A 20,760-nucleotide genomic window follows, 5' to 3' on the forward strand; every position below is an offset into this window, starting at 1 on the left:
ATTTCTGAGAACTTTTTAACTGCAGGCAGACATTATGGTACAGTATGCCTACAAATATTTAGTTGGAGGTATGCGAGCAAAAAAATAATAGATAAAAAAATGTATAATAAAGTGCAAAGGCGCGCTGAAAAGGCCAGTAAATAATAATAATAAAAAAACGAAAGCTGTAGAAAAATATAATGAATTACAAGTCTGTAGAGAACAGTGTGCTATTGCAGACTTATATACTGAAGTTTTAATTACATTATTGTAATAGCTATAGTCAGTCGTGAACTAAAGTGGGCCGCTCTAAGGCATGAAACCCCAGGGCTGAAAATGACTCCCACTCCGGCCCTGTTGATAGGTGATGGATATCTGCTACATACAAATTAATTTGCTTCAGTCTCACCTCGAAGAAGGAATTAAGTGTGTTATATTTACCTCAAAATAAAGGAACAGATTTGCCCTTCAGTTCACATCATTGCTTTAGTCACATCTCATAAAGACTGAAGCTCTCAGACAAAAAGAGTCACTTTTTATTTCTAGGCTGTGGTACTTTGTCTGCTAATTCAATATCTTTTTATTTCCAAAATGTTGCACAATTTTCTGAATTCATGTATATAAACAATACAATATACTGTATATTTTTAATTTGTCATTAAAATAAAACAGCTTTACTTGAGAAATACAATATTACAGTACCTCAAAATTTACTATTTATTTCATACATTGATATATATATATATAAGACTTTATATATGTAAGCTAGCAAAACTCTGACTTGTATTTGATTGAAAAAGAAAAAAAACCCCTCTGTATATCTTATTTTTAGTGTTGTATTTTCCTGCTATAGGATGAAAGGTAGGATAGGGGAGCGCAGTGTGGGATACTGTTTGAACTCCTTCAGGTAGCTGCGATGCTTTCCTTTGGCCCAAACCGTCATCTGTATGAATCCCACCACAGTGAAGAACAACACAGGGACACACTGGGTCATGAGTGTGAAACCGAGCCAAGATCCCATCTACAGAAATACAGCAACAGTGCAGCTTTAGTGTCTGTTATTTAGGCCTATACTCAATGAGACCAGCAGGGGTCAGCATTTCATTAGAGGACCCGTTCACACGGGACACATTCTTGTCAAGGAGATCTTTAGAGTACTGCAGGGATGACATATTTTTGTAGGCCAAAATCTGGAAATGAGTTAGAATTGTATCTCTTCTGGTTCCATTGTCCAAAGTCTAAGGCTTTTTTTTGGTGAAATGCCTGAAATAAGGTATGTGGTTCACACAAGCTTATTGTCACATTTTATTCCATGACATAAAATACATCAGTAAAACCCCCTTGTGGGTTTTTTTAAGCGTTTACTTGTCTTTATTTTTATTTTATTAATTTATTTATTTTTGGCAGTTGCTAACAAGTGGATAACTGGGACTACAGAGGCTGCCTTTGCAGTATGCAGCATTGCCAGCTAGCGGTTGAAATGGGTACTGCAGTCCAAATTCAAAATATTGTTTCTCCCGCTCCCTCCTCCTCAGACTCGACACTCATGAGGGTTGCCAGATTGAGAACACAAGCGCAACAGGTAATGAATATTTGTTTTAGGTTAGGTAGAATCTGCCATCTCTGACCCAGTTAGTTTATTGGCTTCCACTGACTGCAAAGAGCTGTGTTTTCAGCCAAACCCGGGGTGTTGAATTGGGTATATTAGAAGTGGGCGGAATCGCACAGATCAAAACAAAACTGGACATTCCGACATGGAACACGCATTTCAAAATGGATCAACTGGCTGTAACGTTGTTTTTTGGGGAAACGAGTAGCAAACTTATCATGTTTCTTTAATATCTGCAAACAGTGTAGCCTATTTTTTATGCTTCAGTACTGTCAAAAAATTACATACAGCACTTTTAAACATCATCACACCAAACAGGTAAATACTAGTCCACTTTTACAGCCTCACTGTGTTTATAATCACACTCTTTCAAACTATTATAACTTAAACTTTCAGGGAATTTTTTTTTTTAAATAAAGACAAAGAATTTGTTTTTATCAGCTGTTTGGACTCTCATTCTGACGGCACCCATTCACTGCAGAGGTGAGCAAGTGATGTAATGATAAAATTATCCAAATCTGTTCCGATGAAGACACAAACTCATCTACATCATGGATGGCTTGAGGGTGAGTACATTTCCACCAAAGTCTCATTTATGGGTGAAATATGCCCATGCTGCAGTTCGTTATAGCCTACATTCAGCATTTTGCTGACTGTATTTAGGCTTTAAAATTGATAAAAATCTGTTTTCATTTGTGAGGATTATCATGATGAACAAAATGTGTAAGAATCATAAACTTTTGTTGGCCGCTGAGCATATTTTCTGCAATAATCCAAAAGCCAATGGAAAATCCCAAAGGGTTTTTGTCAAGAGAACCAGACAGATGTCAACTTAAATGTCGGCCTACAAAAATAATCATAATCACTGCAAAACTCTATAAAGACATGGAATCACTCACAATGCAATCAGCCATGAGTCTCACCTCATATGTGTAGTTTGGGCATGAAACAAGTGCAAATATCCATGTAAAAGGATTTTTGGTTGGATAAGGAATCTTCTTCGTCTTACAGCCTTCATAAAGAACAATTGATTGCGTTATATAAACAAAGTCAGAGTAGTTGACTTGAGATTTGTGATTTCTTTTATAGATCTTACCAGGTAGTTTGAGATTGCGCAGAGCCACGTGAATCGAGAAGCTGCCAAGTTGACAGAACTGCAAAAATCACAAATCAGTTAGTAAAGAACGCTGATGAGACAAATACATGACACATGACAGAAATCAGTGCCATCAAAGTGCTTACTAGAAAGATTCCCAGTGCTGCCTTCACCTGCTTCTCCCCATAATCTGCATGTAAACAGACTGGCTTTAAGAACAACGGTTCAATGCATTTAACATACCATAATAATTTAAGCGACAATAAACATGGTGCAGAGCATTTGAGTGAGATGTTACATACATGGCGGTGTGTAGAGAGGGTGATTGATGTAATAAGCCATCCATGCAGCAGAGCACCAGTAATAGGAACAGATCTGTTAAAGAAAGAATCACATGTGATTTACAGACTCCCTGTTTGCAACATAACATAACTGTTTGATTGTCTTTAACTGAAAGATTAAGATATTATTCTTTTTCTTTTGCATTTTTATCACGGCATATATTGAAGGCATGATCTAATCTTCATAAAGTGAAATGCACTTAAAGACCCCAAAACACTGTTGAATGAGTGTTATTCTTTCCTCTCTTGATGCATTTTTTAATTAAAGGGGTCCTATTATGCTCTTTTACAAAATCTTGATTTTGTTTTGGGGGTGTACTAGAACTGGCTCTCATAGGTTGTTCGAAAAACACATTATTTTTCACATATTTTACATTATTACAACACCTCTCTCCCCAGTCTGGCATGAACGGCTCGAATAGTTCCTGTATCAAATGAAAGCCCACCTTCTGAAATACGAAATGTGCTGTGATTGGTTAGCTGGGCCAGGGTGTGTTGTGATTGGTTAGCTGGGCCAATGTGTGTTGTGATTGGTTATCTGGGCCAGGGTGTTTTGTGATTGGTTATCTGGGCCAGGGTGTTTTGTGATTGGTTATCTGGGCCAGGGTGTTTTGTGATTGGTTATCTGGGCCAGTGCGTGTCGTGATTGGTTAGCTGGACCTGTGCGTGTCGCGATTGGTTAGCTGGACCAGTGCGTGTCGGGTTAGCTGGGCCAGTGTGTGCTGTGATTGGTTAGCTGGGCCAGGGTGTGTTGTGATTGGTTAGCTGGGCCAATGTGTGTTGTGATTGGTTATCTGGGCCAGGGTGTTTTGTGATTGGTTATCTGGGCCAGTGCGTGTCGTGATTGGTTAGCTGGGCCAGCGCGTGTCGTGATTGGTTAGCTGGGCCTGTGCGTGTCGTGGTTGGTTAGCTGGGCCAGTGCGTGTCGTGATTGGTTAGCTGGACCTGTGCGTGTCGCGATTGGTTAGCTGGACCAGTGCGTGTCGGGTGAGCTGGGCCAGTGTGTGCTGTGATTGGTTAGCTGGGCCAGGGTGTGCTGTGATTGGTTAGCTGGGCCAGGGTGTGCTGTGATTGGTTAGCTGGGCCAGGGTGTGCTGTGATTGGTTAGCTGGGCCAGGGTGTGCTGTGATTGGTTAGCTGGGCCAGGGTGTGCTGTGATTGGTTAGCTGGGCCAGGGTGTGCTGTGATTGGTTAGCTGGGCCAGGGTGTGCTGTGATTGGTTAGCTGGGCCAGGGTGTGCTGTGATTGGTTAGCTGGGCCAGGGTGTGCTGTGATTGGTTAGCTGGGCCAGGGTGTGCTGTGATTGGTTAGCTGGGCCAGTGTGTGTTGTGATTGGCAGCACTCGGTGCCTGGTCTGGAAATGTCATGCCCCTTACCATAGCGATTTAAACCCGGATGATTGTAACCACTCTAAGTTCGTCTGCCTTGGGAAAGCTACCAAGTCTCTGACATAGTGATAACACTCGTTGGCTTCTCTAGTGCAGCTCAACCAGGTCTCGTCCCATTCGTCGATATTTGTGATATCACAAATCCCGGAAAAATATGCGTTGTAGTCCAAACGAGTCGTTCGTTGTAGTTTTTGAAAAGCAATTTCTGTTAAACAAAATATCTCCTTTTGAATTGGACTTTGAACTTTGTAAATTTGCAGATCTTTTTTATGCTCAAACAGCAACATTACAGACTAACTAAAGTTTAAAAAGAGTGAAAAAGCAAAATAGGACCCCTTTAAACATGCATCAACAGCCATGAACATTATTTATTTGCAAAAAATATTGTCTAGGAGTCATCGATATTCTTTGATTGTTTTCCTGGATGTGAAGGTCTGTATTTGAAATTATGTCTGCTTGATGTTTATTTTTCACATTTAGGAGTATAGATGACCACAAAGTTCCAACCAACATACAATCTTTTTTTTATTATTATTTCATAACTGAACTTGCTAAAAAACGAAATAAATCCTAACATGTATCAGTCACACACTGCTGCCTTCTGGGATGTATATAAATATAAATTACACCAAAAAAAGAAAACATAATTGCGAGGCATCCTCACTTTAAAAATGTTGCGAAATGGCATGGTGCCGTGGGAGAAGCGATGGACAAACAACGTCTCCAAGATTCGCTTCATGTAGTGGAAGGAATGACACACACAGGCAATACTGTGGAGAACAGACAGAAGCTCAGTTCAGTTTAATACCAGATCATCAAATAAAAGTGTATTCCTGAGACACATCAATCAAATGCTTTTCAACATAATTCCCAAAATACACTTCTGGGCCAGTATCTTGGATAACCAGTAGGTCAGCTGTTAGGAGACACTGTGCCCACTGTCTGGACTGAATCCAACAGACTAAACATGTGACGGCACTCTTCTTCATGATACTTACTGCACAACCAAATGCTTACTGGCGGTGAACTCGTACTTGGGAGCGTAGATTAAAGGCAGTCGAAAATAAAACAGCAGATATATGACAAGTGGTCCAATGCACTCGATTAGGAACACCTGCAAACACACATTCACAAACACATTTTAATTCTCTAAAGTGAAGTGTAGTGCATACCTCCCATGTGCTGACATCATCCCTGCCCCGTGGGAGTCAGGACAGGAGTGGGCAAAGGGGGCTTCGCATGCAGAAGGTGAACGGGATCAACACCTGTGGGGAAATGGTGCCAGAGAGATTACAAGTTCTGAGAAGAAAACTGAACCAGAGGCCTGTGCACACACTGTACAGCCACTGATCTGACTTTTACATTGAACCAAACGGCCTATAACATGCCAGTGAAAGATTATAATACTGAAGCTAAATTCTAAATTGAGCCACGTTCAAAGCCATTGTAAAATGCTACTAATTGCACAGATGTGACCGCATATTATTAACTTCTTTATTCTCTGGAACACAAAAGAAGTTAGTAGAATGTCCAGGCTGCTCTTTACCATACAATATAAAAAAAAAGATTTCCAGTGGAGTCAGTTATCTTACTGTTCAGAAGACCTTTTGTGTTTAGATGGAATTGTCATTTTCGATTTTAGGTCAACTTTCACCGAAAATAATAAAATACTGTACATGTGATACTTCAGTATCCTGTTTATTATCTGTGATTTATGGGAACTCACCAGCACCGTTTTCAGAGAATGGTTCATGTGTATTAGTGTGCACCTGAGCTTGCATGTGTTTCTTTCAGTGGAAAGGACTATGCACATTTCTAAGGCTTATAGAATAATCAGTGTTAGCCAAACTTGCCTGAAAACCACCTGTTGAACACAGTCTACTAAAGTAGATCCTCAATCTTGTCTGATCGATAAGTTACATTTTAGTTACATTTAGTTTAATTGTAAAAATGTCCACCTTCAAGTCATGGCACATGTGTCTTTTTGCTGTATAACATATATATATATTTTTTTTATTAAAGGTGACATTTTGTTACGAATCCTGTCCATGGACTTCCGTCCGATCGCCACAGTAACACAGACTGTTATACGTCACCACAGACTACATTTCCCATCATCCATTGCACTGATTGCACACAGCTGTAACCAATCACACGCACACTATATTACACTCACTCAAATCCTTCTCAAAATTGCAGAGTATTGTTTAGCGCATATCACTCTTCTAGCGATAGCTGCATTATGGAGCCGTTCCCAGTTTTAGTTCTCTTCTTAGTCTAGCCACTTCTTGTTGTCTGTTTCCTGATCTTCTGCCTGTGTTTCTTGGATTAATACTTTGTCTTGCTGTCTCGGACTGTGTTTGCACTAGTGATGTAAAGTCCGATTCATTTCCGGACAGATCGGCTCATTGAACCGGCTCAAAAAGCAGATTCATAAGTTCCTCACGTCATCAAGCAATAATGTCTCTACGCATTTCTTTTCTAACAACTCAGTGCAATGTTGTATCAATGAAAAATTCAAATAAGTTATTGCTGATTATTAAATAATTCACTTAAGTTAATGGTGTTTGTGGTCACAGTTTCATTCGTGCATACTTTGTCAGATACTGACTGACCAATATTGCCTTGCCTACAACTTGGATAAGATTCCTAAAAGTTTCACACCTACAGCACACATTACAGACACTGATGCACAAACGCGGATATGTTCTACATGTCTACAGTATAAAGAATGAATAAACCAGTCTTATTAACTCCTTGATTTCACTTAAGCAACTGTAAATATGATATGCATGCACAATAAACTTTTGTAAAATTTATTTACATCACTTGACAGAAAGTTTTTTGCAGGTTTTAATAAAATGTAAATTAATAACATATTTCCAGTATGCGCCTCAGGCTTGCACAGTGTCGTCAACTCACTCATCAGAATCTTCGGTAATCCTCTGCAAACTTTGCCACGGCTCATTCGGTTCTTGTTGAGTCCTCGGTAATCTTCGGCAAACTTCAACAGTTGGTTGAACCGGCTCAATCGGTTCTTTTTGAGTTGGACGTGCTACTTTGTTTGTGCGTCCTGCGTCATCAACCCGGAACTAAAGTTCAATTTAGTTCGATTTGTGAACCGGTTCGACCGGTTACTTCCTGAGAACCGGCTCAAAAGAATGATTCGTTCAAGAACCGAACATCACTAGTTTGCACCTTGTCTGGACTATTGCTCGTGTTATTGGATTACCCCTCTTGTCAAGCCCTCTGGATACTGTTTGCTGATCGAAGACCCATGCTAGCCCTAGGAATATTCTTTGTCTTGCCTGTGATATACCTGTGTTATCTGACCCTTGCCTATTTATTGACCACGCCTTTGTAAATACAGCCTTGCACATGGATCCGCACATCTCACGTCTCGTTCGCCCCATAACACATATCATGAAAATCTGACTTTTCCAGGTTTTAAGTGCTATAATCAGGTCCGCGGTGCATCTACCAACTAAAGAAACGTGAAAAAGGTTAACCCAGTAACTTTGTTTTGGGAAGCCTTTTTCTGCAAGCATCTGAGAAAATGAGCGCGTCTGATTTCGCTCCCTTGGTGACGTGGCAAAGGGATCCCATTATAATATTACCGTCCCTTATCAGTGCAATGTTGTATCAATGAAAAATTCAAATAAGTTATTGCTGATTATTAAATAATTCACTTAAGTTAATGGTGTTTGTGGTCACAGTTTCATTCGTGCATACTTTGTCAGATACTGACTGACCAATATTGCCTTGCCTACAACTTGGATAAGATTCCTAAAAGTTTCACACCTACAGCACACATTACAGACACTGATGCACAAACGCGGATATGTTCTACATGTCTACAGTATAAAGAATGAATAAACCAGTCTTATTAACTCCTTGATTTCACTTAAGCAACTGTAAATATGATATGCATGCACAATAAACTTTTGTAAAATTTATTTACATCACTTGACAGAAAGTTTTTTGCAGGTTTTAATAAAATGTAAATTAATAACATATTTCCAGTATGCGCCTCAGGCTTGCACAGTGTCGTCAACTCACTCATCAGAATCTTCGGTAATCCTCTGCAAACTTTGCCACGGCTCATTCGGTTCTTGTTGAGTCCTCGGTAATCTTCGGCAAACTTCAACAGTTGGTTGAACCGGCTCAATCGGTTCTTTTTGAGTTGGACGTGCTACTTTGTTTGTGCGTCCTGCGTCATCAACCCGGAACTAAAGTTCAATTTAGTTCGATTTGTGAACCGGTTCGACCGGTTACTTCCTGAGAACCGGCTCAAAAGAATGATTCGTTCAAGAACCGAACATCACTAGTTTGCACCTTGTCTGGACTATTGCTCGTGTTATTGGATTACCCCTCTTGTCAAGCCCTCTGGATACTGTTTGCTGATCGAAGACCCATGCTAGCCCTAGGAATATTCTTTGTCTTGCCTGTGATATACCTGTGTTATCTGACCCTTGCCTATTTATTGACCACGCCTTTGTAAATACAGCCTTGCACATGGATCCGCACATCTCACGTCTCGTTCGCCCCATAACACATATCATGAAAATCTGACTTTTCCAGGTTTTAAGTGCTATAATCAGGTCCGCGGTGCATCTACCAACTAAAGAAACGTGAAAAAGGTTAACCCAGTAACTTTGTTTTGGGACGCCTTTTTCTGCAAGCATCTGAGAAAATGAGCGCGTCTGATTTCGCTCCCTTGGTGACGTGGCAAAGGGATCCCATTATAATATTACCGTCCCTTAATCTGTAAATTTACACCCACTGTGCCATTATTGTGTTTCTAAAGCGACAACGGTGTACCAGCTCTAATGCCATGATGAAAGTTTGAGCAAAACATGCAAACTGTTCTGCCTTTGTCTGCACAGACGAGCACAGAACACTATTTACAGTCCCAGCCTCAGAGGAGACAAGAGAGCAGTGGATTTATTGATTTATTTAATTTATATTGCTGCTGCCACACAGATCTAAAATAAACATGCAATTTATTTCCCAGCTGTTTACCTTCACAGACATAACCGGCTGTTTTTGTAACTCGTGTGTGTTTTTAAAGGGTTAGTTCACCCAAAAATGAAAATTCTGTTATTAATTACTTAATCTCGTGTTGTTCGAAACCTGTAAGATCTTTGTTCATTTTCGGAAAACACAATTTAAGATATTTTTTATGAAATCTGAGGGCTCTCTGACCCTCCCATAGACAACAAGGTAACTACCACGTTCAAGGTCCAGAAAAGTACCACAATGTTCGACAAAGTAGTCCGTGTGACATCAGTGGTTCAACTGTAAAGTTACGAAGCTACGAGAATATCAAAAGTGACGCAGTAGAGACAAAAATGTGGAATAAAGTCATTATTTTTGTTTTCTTTGCGCAAAAAAAGTATTCTCGTAGCTTCCTAACTTTACAGTTGAACCACTGATGTCACACAGACTACTTTGTTGATCATCTTGGTACTTTTCTGGACCTTGAACGTGGTAGTTACCTTGCTGTCTATGGGAGGGATTTATGGGAACTCACCAGCACCGTTTTCAGAGAATGGTTCATGTGTATTAGTGTGCACCTGAGCTTGCATGTGTTTCTTTCAGTGGAAAGGACTATGCACATTTCTAAGGCTTATAAAATAATCAGTGTTAGCCAAACTTGCCTGAAAACCACCTGTTGAACACAGTCTACTAAAGTAGATCCTCAATCTTGTCTGATCGATAAGTTACATTTTAGTTACATTTAGTTTAATTGTAAAAATGTCCACCTTCAAGTCATGGCACATGTGTCTTTTTGCTGTATAACATATATATATATTTTTTTTATTAAAGGTGACATTTTGTTACGAATCCTGTCCATGGACTTCCGTCCGATCGCCACAGTAACACAGACTGTTATACGTCACCACAGACTACATTTCCCATCATCCATTGCACTGATTGCACACAGCTGTAACCAATCACACGCACACTATATTACACTCACTCAAATCCTTCTCAAAATTGCAGAGTATTGTTTAGCGCATATCACTCTTCTAGCGATAGCTGCATTATGGAGCCGTTCCCAGTTTTAGTTCTCTTCTTAGTCTAGCCACTTCTTGTTGTCTGTTTCCTGATCTTCTGCCTGTGTTTCTTGGATTAATACTTTGTCTTGCTGTCTCGGACTGTGTTTGCACTAGTGATGTAAAGTCCGATTCATTTCCGGACAGATCGGCTCATTGAACCGGCTCAAAAAGCAGATTCATAAGTTCCTCACGTCATCAAGCAATAATGTCTCTACGCATTTCTTTTCTAACAACTCAGTGCAATGTTGTATCAATGAAAAATTCAAATAAGTTATTGCTGATTATTAAATAATTCACTTAAGTTAATGGTGTTTGTGGTCACAGTTTCATTCGTGCATACTTTGTCAGATACTGACTGACCAATATTGCCTTGCCTACAACTTGGATAAGATTCCTAAAAGTTTCACACCTACAGCACACATTACAGACACTGATGCACAAACGCGGATATGTTCTACATGTCTACAGTATAAAGAATGAATAAACCAGTCTTATTAACTCCTTGATTTCACTTAAGCAACTGTAAATATGATATGCATGCACAATAAACTTTTGTAAAATTTATTTACATCACTTGACAGAAAGTTTTTTGCAGGTTTTAATAAAATGTAAATTAATAACATATTTCCAGTATGCGCCTCAGGCTTGCACAGTGTCGTCAACTCACTCATCAGAATCTTCGGTAATCCTCTGCAAACTTTGCCACGGCTCATTCGGTTCTTGTTGAGTCCTCGGTAATCTTCGGCAAACTTCAACAGTTGGTTGAACCGGCTCAATCGGTTCTTTTTGAGTTGGACGTGCTACTTTGTTTGTGCGTCCTGCGTCATCAACCCGGAACTAAAGTTCAATTTAGTTCGATTTGTGAACCGGTTCGACCGGTTACTTCCTGAGAACCGGCTCAAAAGAATGATTCGTTCAAGAACCGAACATCACTAGTTTGCACCTTGTCTGGACTATTGCTCGTGTTATTGGATTACCCCTCTTGTCATGCCCTCTGGATACTGTTTGCTGATCGAAGACCCATGCTAGCCCTAGGAATATTCTTTGTCTTGCCTGTGATATACCTGTGTTATCTGACCCTTGCCTATTTATTGACCACGCCTTTGTAAATACAGCCTTGCACATGGATCCGCACATCTCACGTCTCGTTCGCCCCATAACACATATCATGAAAATCTGACTTTTCCAGGTTTTAAGTGCTATAATCAGGTCCGCGGTGCATCTACCAACTAAAGAAACGTGAAAAAGGTTAACCCAGTAACTTTGTTTTGGGAAGCCTTTTTCTGCAAGCATCTGAGAAAATGAGCGCGTCTGATTTCGCTCCCTTGGTGACGTGGCAAAGGGATCCCATTATAATATTACCGTCCCTTAATCTGTAAATTTACACCCACTGTGCCATTATTGTGTTTCTAAAGCGACAACGGTGTACCAGCTCTAATGCCATGATGAAAGTTTGAGCAAAACATGCAAACTGTTCTGCCTTTGTCTGCACAGACGAGCACAGAACACTATTTACAGTCCCAGCCTCAGAGGAGACAAGAGAGCAGTGGATTTATTGATTTATTTAATTTATATTGCTGCTGCCACACAGATCTAAAATAAACATGCAATTTATTTCCCAGCTGTTTACCTTCACAGACATAACCGGCTGTTTTTGTAACTCGTGTGTGTTTTTAAAGGGTTAGTTCACCCAAAAATGAAAATTCTGTTATTAATTACTTAATCTCGTGTTGTTCGAAACCTGTAAGATCTTTGTTCATTTTCGGAAAACACAATTTAAGATATTTTTTATGAAATCTGAGGGCTCTCTGACCCTCCCATAGACAACAAGGTAACTACCACGTTCAAGGTCCAGAAAAGTACCACAATGTTCGACAAAGTAGTCCGTGTGACATCAGTGGTTCAACTGTAAAGTTACGAAGCTACGAGAATATCAAAAGTGACGCAGTAGAGACAAAAATGTGGAATAAAGTCATTATTTTTGTTTTCTTTGCGCAAAAAAAGTATTCTCGTAGCTTCCTAACTTTACAGTTGAACCACTGATGTCACACGGACTACTTTGTCGAACATTGTGGTACTTTTCTGGACCTTGAACGTGGTAGTTACCTTGCTGTCTATGGGAGGGTCAGAGAGCCCTCATATTTAATAAAAAATATCTTAAATTGTGTTCCGAAGATGAACAAAGGTCTTAAGGGTTTCGAACAACACAAGGGTGAATAATTAATGACATAATTTTAATTTTTGGGTGAACTAACCCTTTAACGTAAACTTGTGTGTGCATGAGAACTTAGTTTAGTACTCACGTGCTATGACAGCCGCTTTCTGTACGTATGCTTCGGATGTGTGCTTTCAGAAAACCCTATATCAGATGTTTAATCTCATATGGTTTAAAACGCATGATTTCAGCACGATAAACATGATAATCAGAACCAAAAAAATATGTTTTTAGCAGGTCCGAGCTGTAATGGTGCAGCTCTATTCTGGAAAAGGGGGCGGGGAGCAGCAGCTCATTTGCATTTAAAGAGACAGGCCCGAAAAACAGAGTGTTTCTACTTCCACTCAAAATAGGCATTTTCAAAACGATATAATAAATGATCTGTGGAGTATTTTGAGCTGAAATTTCACAGACACATTCTGGGGACACCAGAGACTTATATTACATATTGTAAAAAGGGGCATAATATGTCTCCTTTAAGTAAATGTAATAACTTTTACATTATTAGTCATTTAAAGATGAAAACTTACTGCACTTGATTATACATACGTTTTAGTAAAATCATTGTTTAAATGGGAGTATCAAAAATGATACAACATTTATTTGTTCATCTCTAAATCATCATTGTATTGCAGCATTGCACAACATGTGTTTTGCTCCCTACAGACAAATAAAACCTACAGAGCTTTGTCGGCGCAATGACATGTAACACCGTTGCGTTATGGGCTTCCCAAGTTCGAATCCCGGCTCGAGGACCTTTCCAAATCCCACCCCTCTCTCTCTCCCACTTCGCTTCTTGTCTACTCTACACTGTGCTGTTGTAATAAAAGGCAAAATTCCGAAAATTAAACGTACTTACTTTCTGGCCATATAAATATCAGCAACTGTACCAAATGGCATATTTTTGCTTGGTTTTGGCCTCTAATTAAAATTAAGATGGGTTAATATATTGTCACCCATAGTTTTTTTTTTTTGTAAAAAAAAAATATGTGAAAATGAGTAGCTTTATCATTAGAGCAGTATTGTCTTTGACAATGGGGGCCTTGGAGTAAAGGTTGAGAGCCGCTGTGATAATTGTTTCAGTGGTTATTTGTGTGTTGGGCAAAACACTCACAGTTCCCCAGGCAATCTGGGCTCCCAAGTCTCTGAAGTAGAAGGTTGCAGTGGTTCCCACAGGGAGCTCCTGAAGGATTTCCTCATCTCTTAAGGGTTTTCCTTCTGAAATCAACAATATAACACAACGATTAATGTTCTCTTCACATATATAGTGGCTTAAAAAAAGGATATGGACACCAACTAATTTAGTTATAAAACAGAAGAATGCAACAGGGTAATCCAACAACAGGTTTCGGCTGATACGCATGGAGAGCGGGTGAGTATATGGTCAATAAAGCAATGCAGAGGTATTTCAGTGAATAACAGTCTTATCTTTGCAGGTTTGGATGAGGTGGTGTTGGTGAACCGGATCTGGAGATTGGATGCAGAGGATCATGCAGAGGTTAGTTATATTAGTACGTCAACTGTTTTGAAATCAAATAAATAAACAGCGGTACAGTGCAATCACTTGCTTTAATGTTATGTTGTAAATAAACAACATTAACATATTACTCGTTACTAAGTTTAAAGCTATACTCACTTGGGTCAAGGCATAAAGACTGTCTGGCAGGATACCAGTGTGGATCTATGAAAATTGAAACCTGACATGTAAGACTTTGCTAAAACCATTATTTCTATGTCATCAACGTATCATCTTCCTTGTAGAAAGCTATTTAAAGAAAGGCATTGCAGTTTCATAGCGTCTTTAGCACTGAGCAGAACTTACTTGATTTGTGGAACAAAGACTTAATGTCCAAAATAGTGGCTGTTGGCTCTACCTGCAGAAGGATAGCCAGCTGCTAAATATCCACATTCTGTTTTGCAATCATGATACATAAATATGTAAATACACAATATACATATGCAATACATACAGTGTTACTCTTTGCACTTTTCCACCTCATACAGTCATAAATCAGGTTTACTCTATTCTCAACATGCATGTCTAAGCAATGGATCTCACATAGGAATTCCTGGAAGCTCAGAGGAGATTCTCATGTTCCAAAAGAAACATGACTAATGCAGAACCCGCCTGATAGTGACCGCTTTATTATTACAAAGTTACAGCATGTGCACTAGTTGTTCTCGCATTACTGTTAGCTATCTGTCATTTATAACAGCTGATGATTACAGATGAGTTCTTTACTTATCTGTATTATGTTCAGCCTGGAAGCTAAAACCAGCATGAGCTTTTGACTGGTTTTAGCTGGTCTCCAAGCTGGTGTTCAGCTGGTTGGTCCTAACCTGCTAAGACCCACTTGATCAGCTAAAGAAATAAAACCCCAGTAAAACCAGCCTGCAAACCAGCTGTGAACAGGCTGGAAGACTAGCTAAAACCAGCCAACCAGGCTGGTTTCACCTGTTTTTTTCAGCAGGAACACTATTCACAAGTAATGGTTTGTCATTTGTATGGTATTTAAGTTTGTAAAACACATTGAAAAGCACATACCTTATCCAGAAGCAGTAGTTTTTCCCGGGTTTTGACGTCTAGTATCTCCACCTCAAAGTAAACAATTCGTTTCGCTTTTTGGGGGGGTTTTGGTCTGGGTTTGGGGGGTGCCGGTGCTGCTGCGCTTTCACTCTTAGCCCCTTTTGCCTCTAAAGCTAATGCATCCATGATACTTCTTCCAACTTATTGCACACTGAATCCTGTGTTTAGTCTGTAGTTCAAAGGTCTTTCTCACACCCCACACATCTCTCCTAAGTCCTCAAGCCTCAGTTCTTAATAATAAATCCAAAATCCAGCTCTCCGTTGAATGCAGTGCAGACGGAGAGGAGAAGCGACAGAGAAGGTCGGTGTGAGTGAGTGCAGTGTCACTGAAATATCTCCCACCTCTTAACACCTGAGGGGTGGCCATCACAACCACTCCTCTGAAGACGAAACCTGAGAGTCCCAAGACATAATCCATGGCTTTTCATGAAGCTAAATTTATATGCCTGCTTTGCTGAATACAGCCCCGTGACCTTGTGGGACTCGGACCAATCCAGTTCGCCGTGGCTCTTACCTCCACACCCCGTCTCTTTTTGAACTAGGATAGCGTGCATCTGTACAGCAGCAGTGTGTGTCCGAGGAATATTAATACATCTGCCTTGCAAGCAGAGTCATGCAATGGCTCTGTCAGGACATCTATTTGAGTTTGACCATGGTCACACCAGTGATTGGGCTTGCCTTGGAGTCAATAAATAAGCCACTTCTGAGGTCCCTATAGGTTCTCCTATTAGGTTTGGACGGGTTGTTGCCATACAGAAGCCATCTGTGTCTGTCAGCAGTAAGTAGATCAGAAAAACATATGATAGGTAAAGTGTCTTAAGTTATCTGGTATATTTACCGTCTTTAGTTTCCATCAGCTGTTCTCAAGCTTTGAGGAATGTAAAGGATTGTACAGATAAAGATATTATTATTATTATTATTAAATATTTTTATTTATATTTATTTTTAGTAATTGTATTGTGTTTTTGTATTTGCTTATATGTTTATAAAGCTTTTATAGCTATTTTTAAAGCTTTTAATTTTCATTATAGTTATTTTAGTATATAATTTAATTAAAATTATAATGAAATAAAATTTATTTAAATAAAATGATAAATGTTGCATTGGAACTAGCTTATTTTATTTTATTTCAGGTAACATTTATTTTATATTTGACAATACAGAACAACAGATTATATTTTAGTTTGACAGGTTAATCACAATTTAAATTTAAATCATGAAAGTGTTTTTTTTTTTTTTTAATGAAAATATACGGTCCCTTTTTTTAAGGAAACAAATGCTAATCTAATACTGTCAACACCACAAATACACCATACCTTATAAAGTAAGTTTTCAAAAATGACAGGGTATCATTGAGAAAAAGTTTATCATTAAGCTAAATAAATGGTACTGGACTGACTCAAAAATATGTAGGCCTACAATATATTAGAAAATGTTCCATGTCTATTCTATTCTATTTCTCCCAGGAAAAATCAACCCGGTCTCATGAGATAAAGTAACTGTATTACGAGGTGGTATTTTTGTGAATTCATGTTGTGATTCATACGGAAACATGATTTTTTTTTTTTTTAAAGAAAAATACTAATATGAAGGCCCAAAGACATGAAATAGTTACAAATTGCCATGAGTGTGTGTTGGGAAAAATCAGTGTTCATTGAAGTAGCTTAGTAGATGTTTAGCAGAAGTGTGTAATGTCAATGTGTAATGCTCAGATGAAATGTCTCAGACAAGTTTAGCGAGAGTGAAGACAGCCTATATCTGTTTGCCCACTTCAACTGCTCCAAATGATCGTGGTGTGCTGACCGTGCATGCATGGAATCAAACAAGAGCTCATATTACGTTAGTTAGACTACTACATTTTGATTTGCAGTAATACTGTGTCCTTGTCTAGACATGAGACTAGATGAGTGTTACACCACTCTTGGTCTGTTTCCACAATTCACAGCTGAACTAAACATTTAAAACATGAGAAATATACATTTTCGAAGCAATGTGTTATTAAGGCTCCTTATATAAGTGTATGATTAGTCTAAGTGGCATGTCATGAAAGCTCTTCAATGGTAGATCATTTCATGCTATGTAATCATGGTACCCTGGTAGTTTTTGAAATACCTTGCAGTGCTGTTCTCTGTATAGGTACGCTATCATTACTATTCAGTATAGGCTACTGCACTTTTATGTATAAGGACTGCGAGACTACTGTAAACAACTGCTCAGCTCCAGCTATGTTTGGAATAGCATACTAACATAGCACTCTTACTATTTCTGTAGTATATAGTACAGTGTGTGATACTGTGCACAGTAGGCCTAAATGATTTTTCTGTCTAGGCCTACATATAAATACCCAGATGATGTCCTGCTTTACATTTGCCAAAATAAGCATACAAAAATTCATACGTACTGTATATTGCATCCTAACACACAATGAAATGTGCGCTCATCATAATACAAAAGCTAGTTTCTTAGAACCAGCACATGACCATATGTTTAAACCAGCTCATGACCAGCTAAAACCAGCTTGAACAAGCTCAAACCAGCAGCCATGCTTCAAAACATACCTCATTAGCATATGCTGTTTTTTTCAACAGGGATGTTACCAGGTGATGGGACAAATACTAAAATGTGATTAACTTTCTTAGAGATGGGATGTTTGACACTGAGGCTCCGAAGCCTGTTTTACTCTATCGAAGCAGAGTGGTTCGAAAGACTGTGTTGAGGCTTGTATCAAAACTCTGGTCACGTGACCAATGCTGTTTGAGGCTTCATACGTCACAATGAAACACCTGAAGCGAGGTGACGGATTTGAATCTTTGGCGCAGCTTCATTCATAAGGAGACATGAAATGCTTGGTGTTCCCTCCCTGCTTCATAGTAACATAGTAACACTTTCATGTGTGGACAATGATTCTCTGAATGAACACACAGCTGCTATTGCTGAGTATTGCTTTTGTGTTGACACTGGAATCAACATGATGTGTGAATAATTTGAAAGTGGCATTTATAATTGCAGCTGACTACTAGATGTCACTGGTAGGGTCTGTCTTTGAGGCTTTGAAGCTTTGAAGCTTTTTTTGGTACAATCAGGGAAAAGCCTCAAAAGCTTCACAAGGCTTCATCTGTATGGGATTACAATTCTGCCACAATTCTGCGTGCGAAAGATCATATTTTGAGTGAGCAAAAGTGCGTTTTGCATGCGCGCAAACTGAGTTTTGTGGTGAAAATGTTATGTATATTAAATATCAACTTGCATAATAATTATGCATGCACTGTATTTTTCCTCTTCTGCTGTCAAGGTAATGCAAGGAATGTTGTGATTGGTTGTCAAGGCAGCCAATCAGAATTTAGCAGCCTCGGTCTCTGATTGGCTGGAATTAGGGCACATTGTAACGCTGGGTTGTGTTGGCATTTAGCGAGCACTGAGGGGGGCATCAGGTGAGCAAGCTAGCGAAACGTTGCACGCGCAAAAGAGAAGGTCTGCACACATCCAAAAACGTATTTTAAATGCAAAACTGATTTTCGTGCGCTCGAAAATACTTTCATCTTTGCCAGACAAACATTTTCTCCACAAAACTCAGTTTGCGCGCGTGCAAAACGCACTTTTGCGTGCTCAAAATATGATCTTTCGTGCGCAGAATTGTGGCAGAATTGTAATCCCATACATCTACCCATCTCTAAACTTTCCATTTTCTGTGTGGGTAAGAAATTTTTTTGAGTCATTATTTGGCTTGACTGCCAAAATTATTTATACAAAACTGAAAATACGATGTAAAATAACTGTGCCCACTCAACATAAGGTCATGTTGTTAGCATATATGAGTATGAACATGAGTTACCAAAAGCATAAACCTACAGTTTTACTTGCTGATTTTAAAATAAAAGGCATTATATGGTGTATACTGTACAATATTCAGTTAGTAGTAAGGTCGTGTTCATTACTAGCTTACTACTGCTCTTTTGCGGACTTAGTGACTTTTGTTTGAATTCCTTTAAAATGACACAATTTAAAAGCTGAGAGTCCTGAGACCTTGTTTCATACCAGAAGTAACCTGCTCGGTCTTCTCTCTCGGTGTTTTGTCAGTTTCCTCTTTGCTCAGCGATGTATTTTTCACTGCGCGAGAACATGATGTGTGGTGTGAGAGCGGCATTGTTTTCGGGGAAAGCAACAGTAACTAAGGTACTGATAGCAACGCACACTCCGCGCCGCAGGAGGCGCTCGTTCAGTCACATCTGCAGCATCTGTCACTGCAGCCGCCGAGCAAGTCATTTTTCTCGGACTTTCTGCGGACGCTCGGCGACGTTGACAACTATATTACAGTGCGTTTCGCCGGGAACTCTGTGATATTAAAGTTTTACATCGATTAAAGTTAGAAGAGTCTCGGGGAAATGGTCGCATATTGTAGGGACGCGGCAGTGGCTGTGCGCGATATGTGAGGATTTGGATAAATAACTTCGAAACAGTTTGATCAATTCCATCCGCGCGCTTCATGCTCGACAGGATAGGAGGAGGAGGATCGTTTAAAATTAGTCCGATCGGTCAATATTTGGAGGATATCGACGTATGGAAACAGGTAGTTGAACAACAGCGGGGTTTTAGTCGAGTGTTGTGATGGGTAAAGATTATTACAGGATCCTGGGGCTAGCGAAGGGCGCCTCAGATGAGGAGATCAAGAAAGCCTACAGAAAACAAGCTTTAAGATTTCATCCCGACAAAAACAAATCAGCCGGAGCAGAAGATAAATTCAAAGAGATCGCCGAAGCTTACGATGTCCTGAGCGATGCCAAGAAGAAAGACATCTATGACAGATGTGGAGAGGATGGTAAGAGCTGTCACTGTCCCGCTATAGATAAAGGATAGATAGATGGACAGCCCTTAAAATGTACTGTGGTGGCACCATAATACACCTTTAGTACTTTTTGTAAGGATAGATGCACGCAATGATATGCTATTAATTAAGCTGTGGAAACATTGTTATGGAAATGAATAAAATTGAAAAGGAAACAAGTCACATTGTATTGATTATTAAAAGTGTAGATTGTAGATATTTCTTTATTATTATTGTTATTACTATTATTATTATTTAAAAAGAGACATGCCATGTGCCCTGATATGTGTTTCTGCTTTTCGGTGGTTCTCTAAAGCAGTTGTTCCCAACCCTGGTCCTGGAGGCACCCCGGCACTGCACGTTTTGCATGTCTCCTTTCTCTCACACACTAATTTCAGGTCTTGGAGTCTCTACTAATGAGCTGATGAGCTGAATCAGGTGTGTTTGATTAAGGAGACATGCAAAGCGTGCAGTGTTGGGGTGCCTCTAGGACCAGGGTTGGGAACCACTGCTCTAAAGGCCCCGATATACTCACCGCAAATTTTTTTTATTGTTCTTCACTCAAGGGTAAAAAAAAAAAGTTTTAAAAGTGCATACAATTTTATATATATGTATGTATATATATATATATATATATATATATATATATAATAAATAATTA

General features: G+C 39.3%; 2 protein-coding genes across 2 annotated transcripts in view; one reads left to right on the forward strand and one right to left on the reverse strand.

Moving 5' to 3' along the window:
* Positions 1 to 328: 328 nt before the first annotated feature.
* Positions 329 to 15,669, reverse strand: LOC107602715 (very-long-chain enoyl-CoA reductase-like). Its single transcript, XM_016295285.1, has 11 exons — positions 15,236 to 15,669; positions 14,513 to 14,564; positions 14,327 to 14,371; positions 13,805 to 13,908; positions 5,412 to 5,527; positions 5,078 to 5,183; positions 2,987 to 3,059; positions 2,831 to 2,874; positions 2,685 to 2,742; positions 2,512 to 2,600; positions 329 to 1,000 (listed from the first exon to the last, which is right to left on the reverse strand). Exons 1-11 carry the CDS (start codon positions 15,401 to 15,403, stop codon positions 827 to 829), a joined length of 1,029 nt encoding a protein of 342 aa, XP_016150771.1. The 5' UTR covers positions 15,404 to 15,669; the 3' UTR covers positions 329 to 826.
* A 3,867-nt stretch (positions 15,670 to 19,536) lies between these two features.
* Positions 19,537 to 20,760, forward strand: part of LOC107602716 (dnaJ homolog subfamily B member 1-like) — a 6,480-nt gene continuing 5,256 nt past the window's right edge. Inside the window, exon 1 of the mRNA XM_016295286.1 lies at positions 19,537 to 20,093. Within this exon, the coding sequence (XP_016150772.1) occupies positions 19,883 to 20,093 (211 nt within the window). The 5' untranslated portion in view covers positions 19,537 to 19,882. The remainder of the gene's footprint in view (positions 20,094 to 20,760) is intronic.

The sequence above is a fragment of the Sinocyclocheilus grahami genome, unplaced genomic scaffold (assembly GCF_001515645.1).
Source record: "Sinocyclocheilus grahami isolate Dianchi unplaced genomic scaffold, SAMN03320097.WGS_v1.1 scaffold333.1, whole genome shotgun sequence".
Taxonomy (NCBI): Eukaryota; Metazoa; Chordata; class Actinopteri; order Cypriniformes; family Cyprinidae; genus Sinocyclocheilus; species Sinocyclocheilus grahami.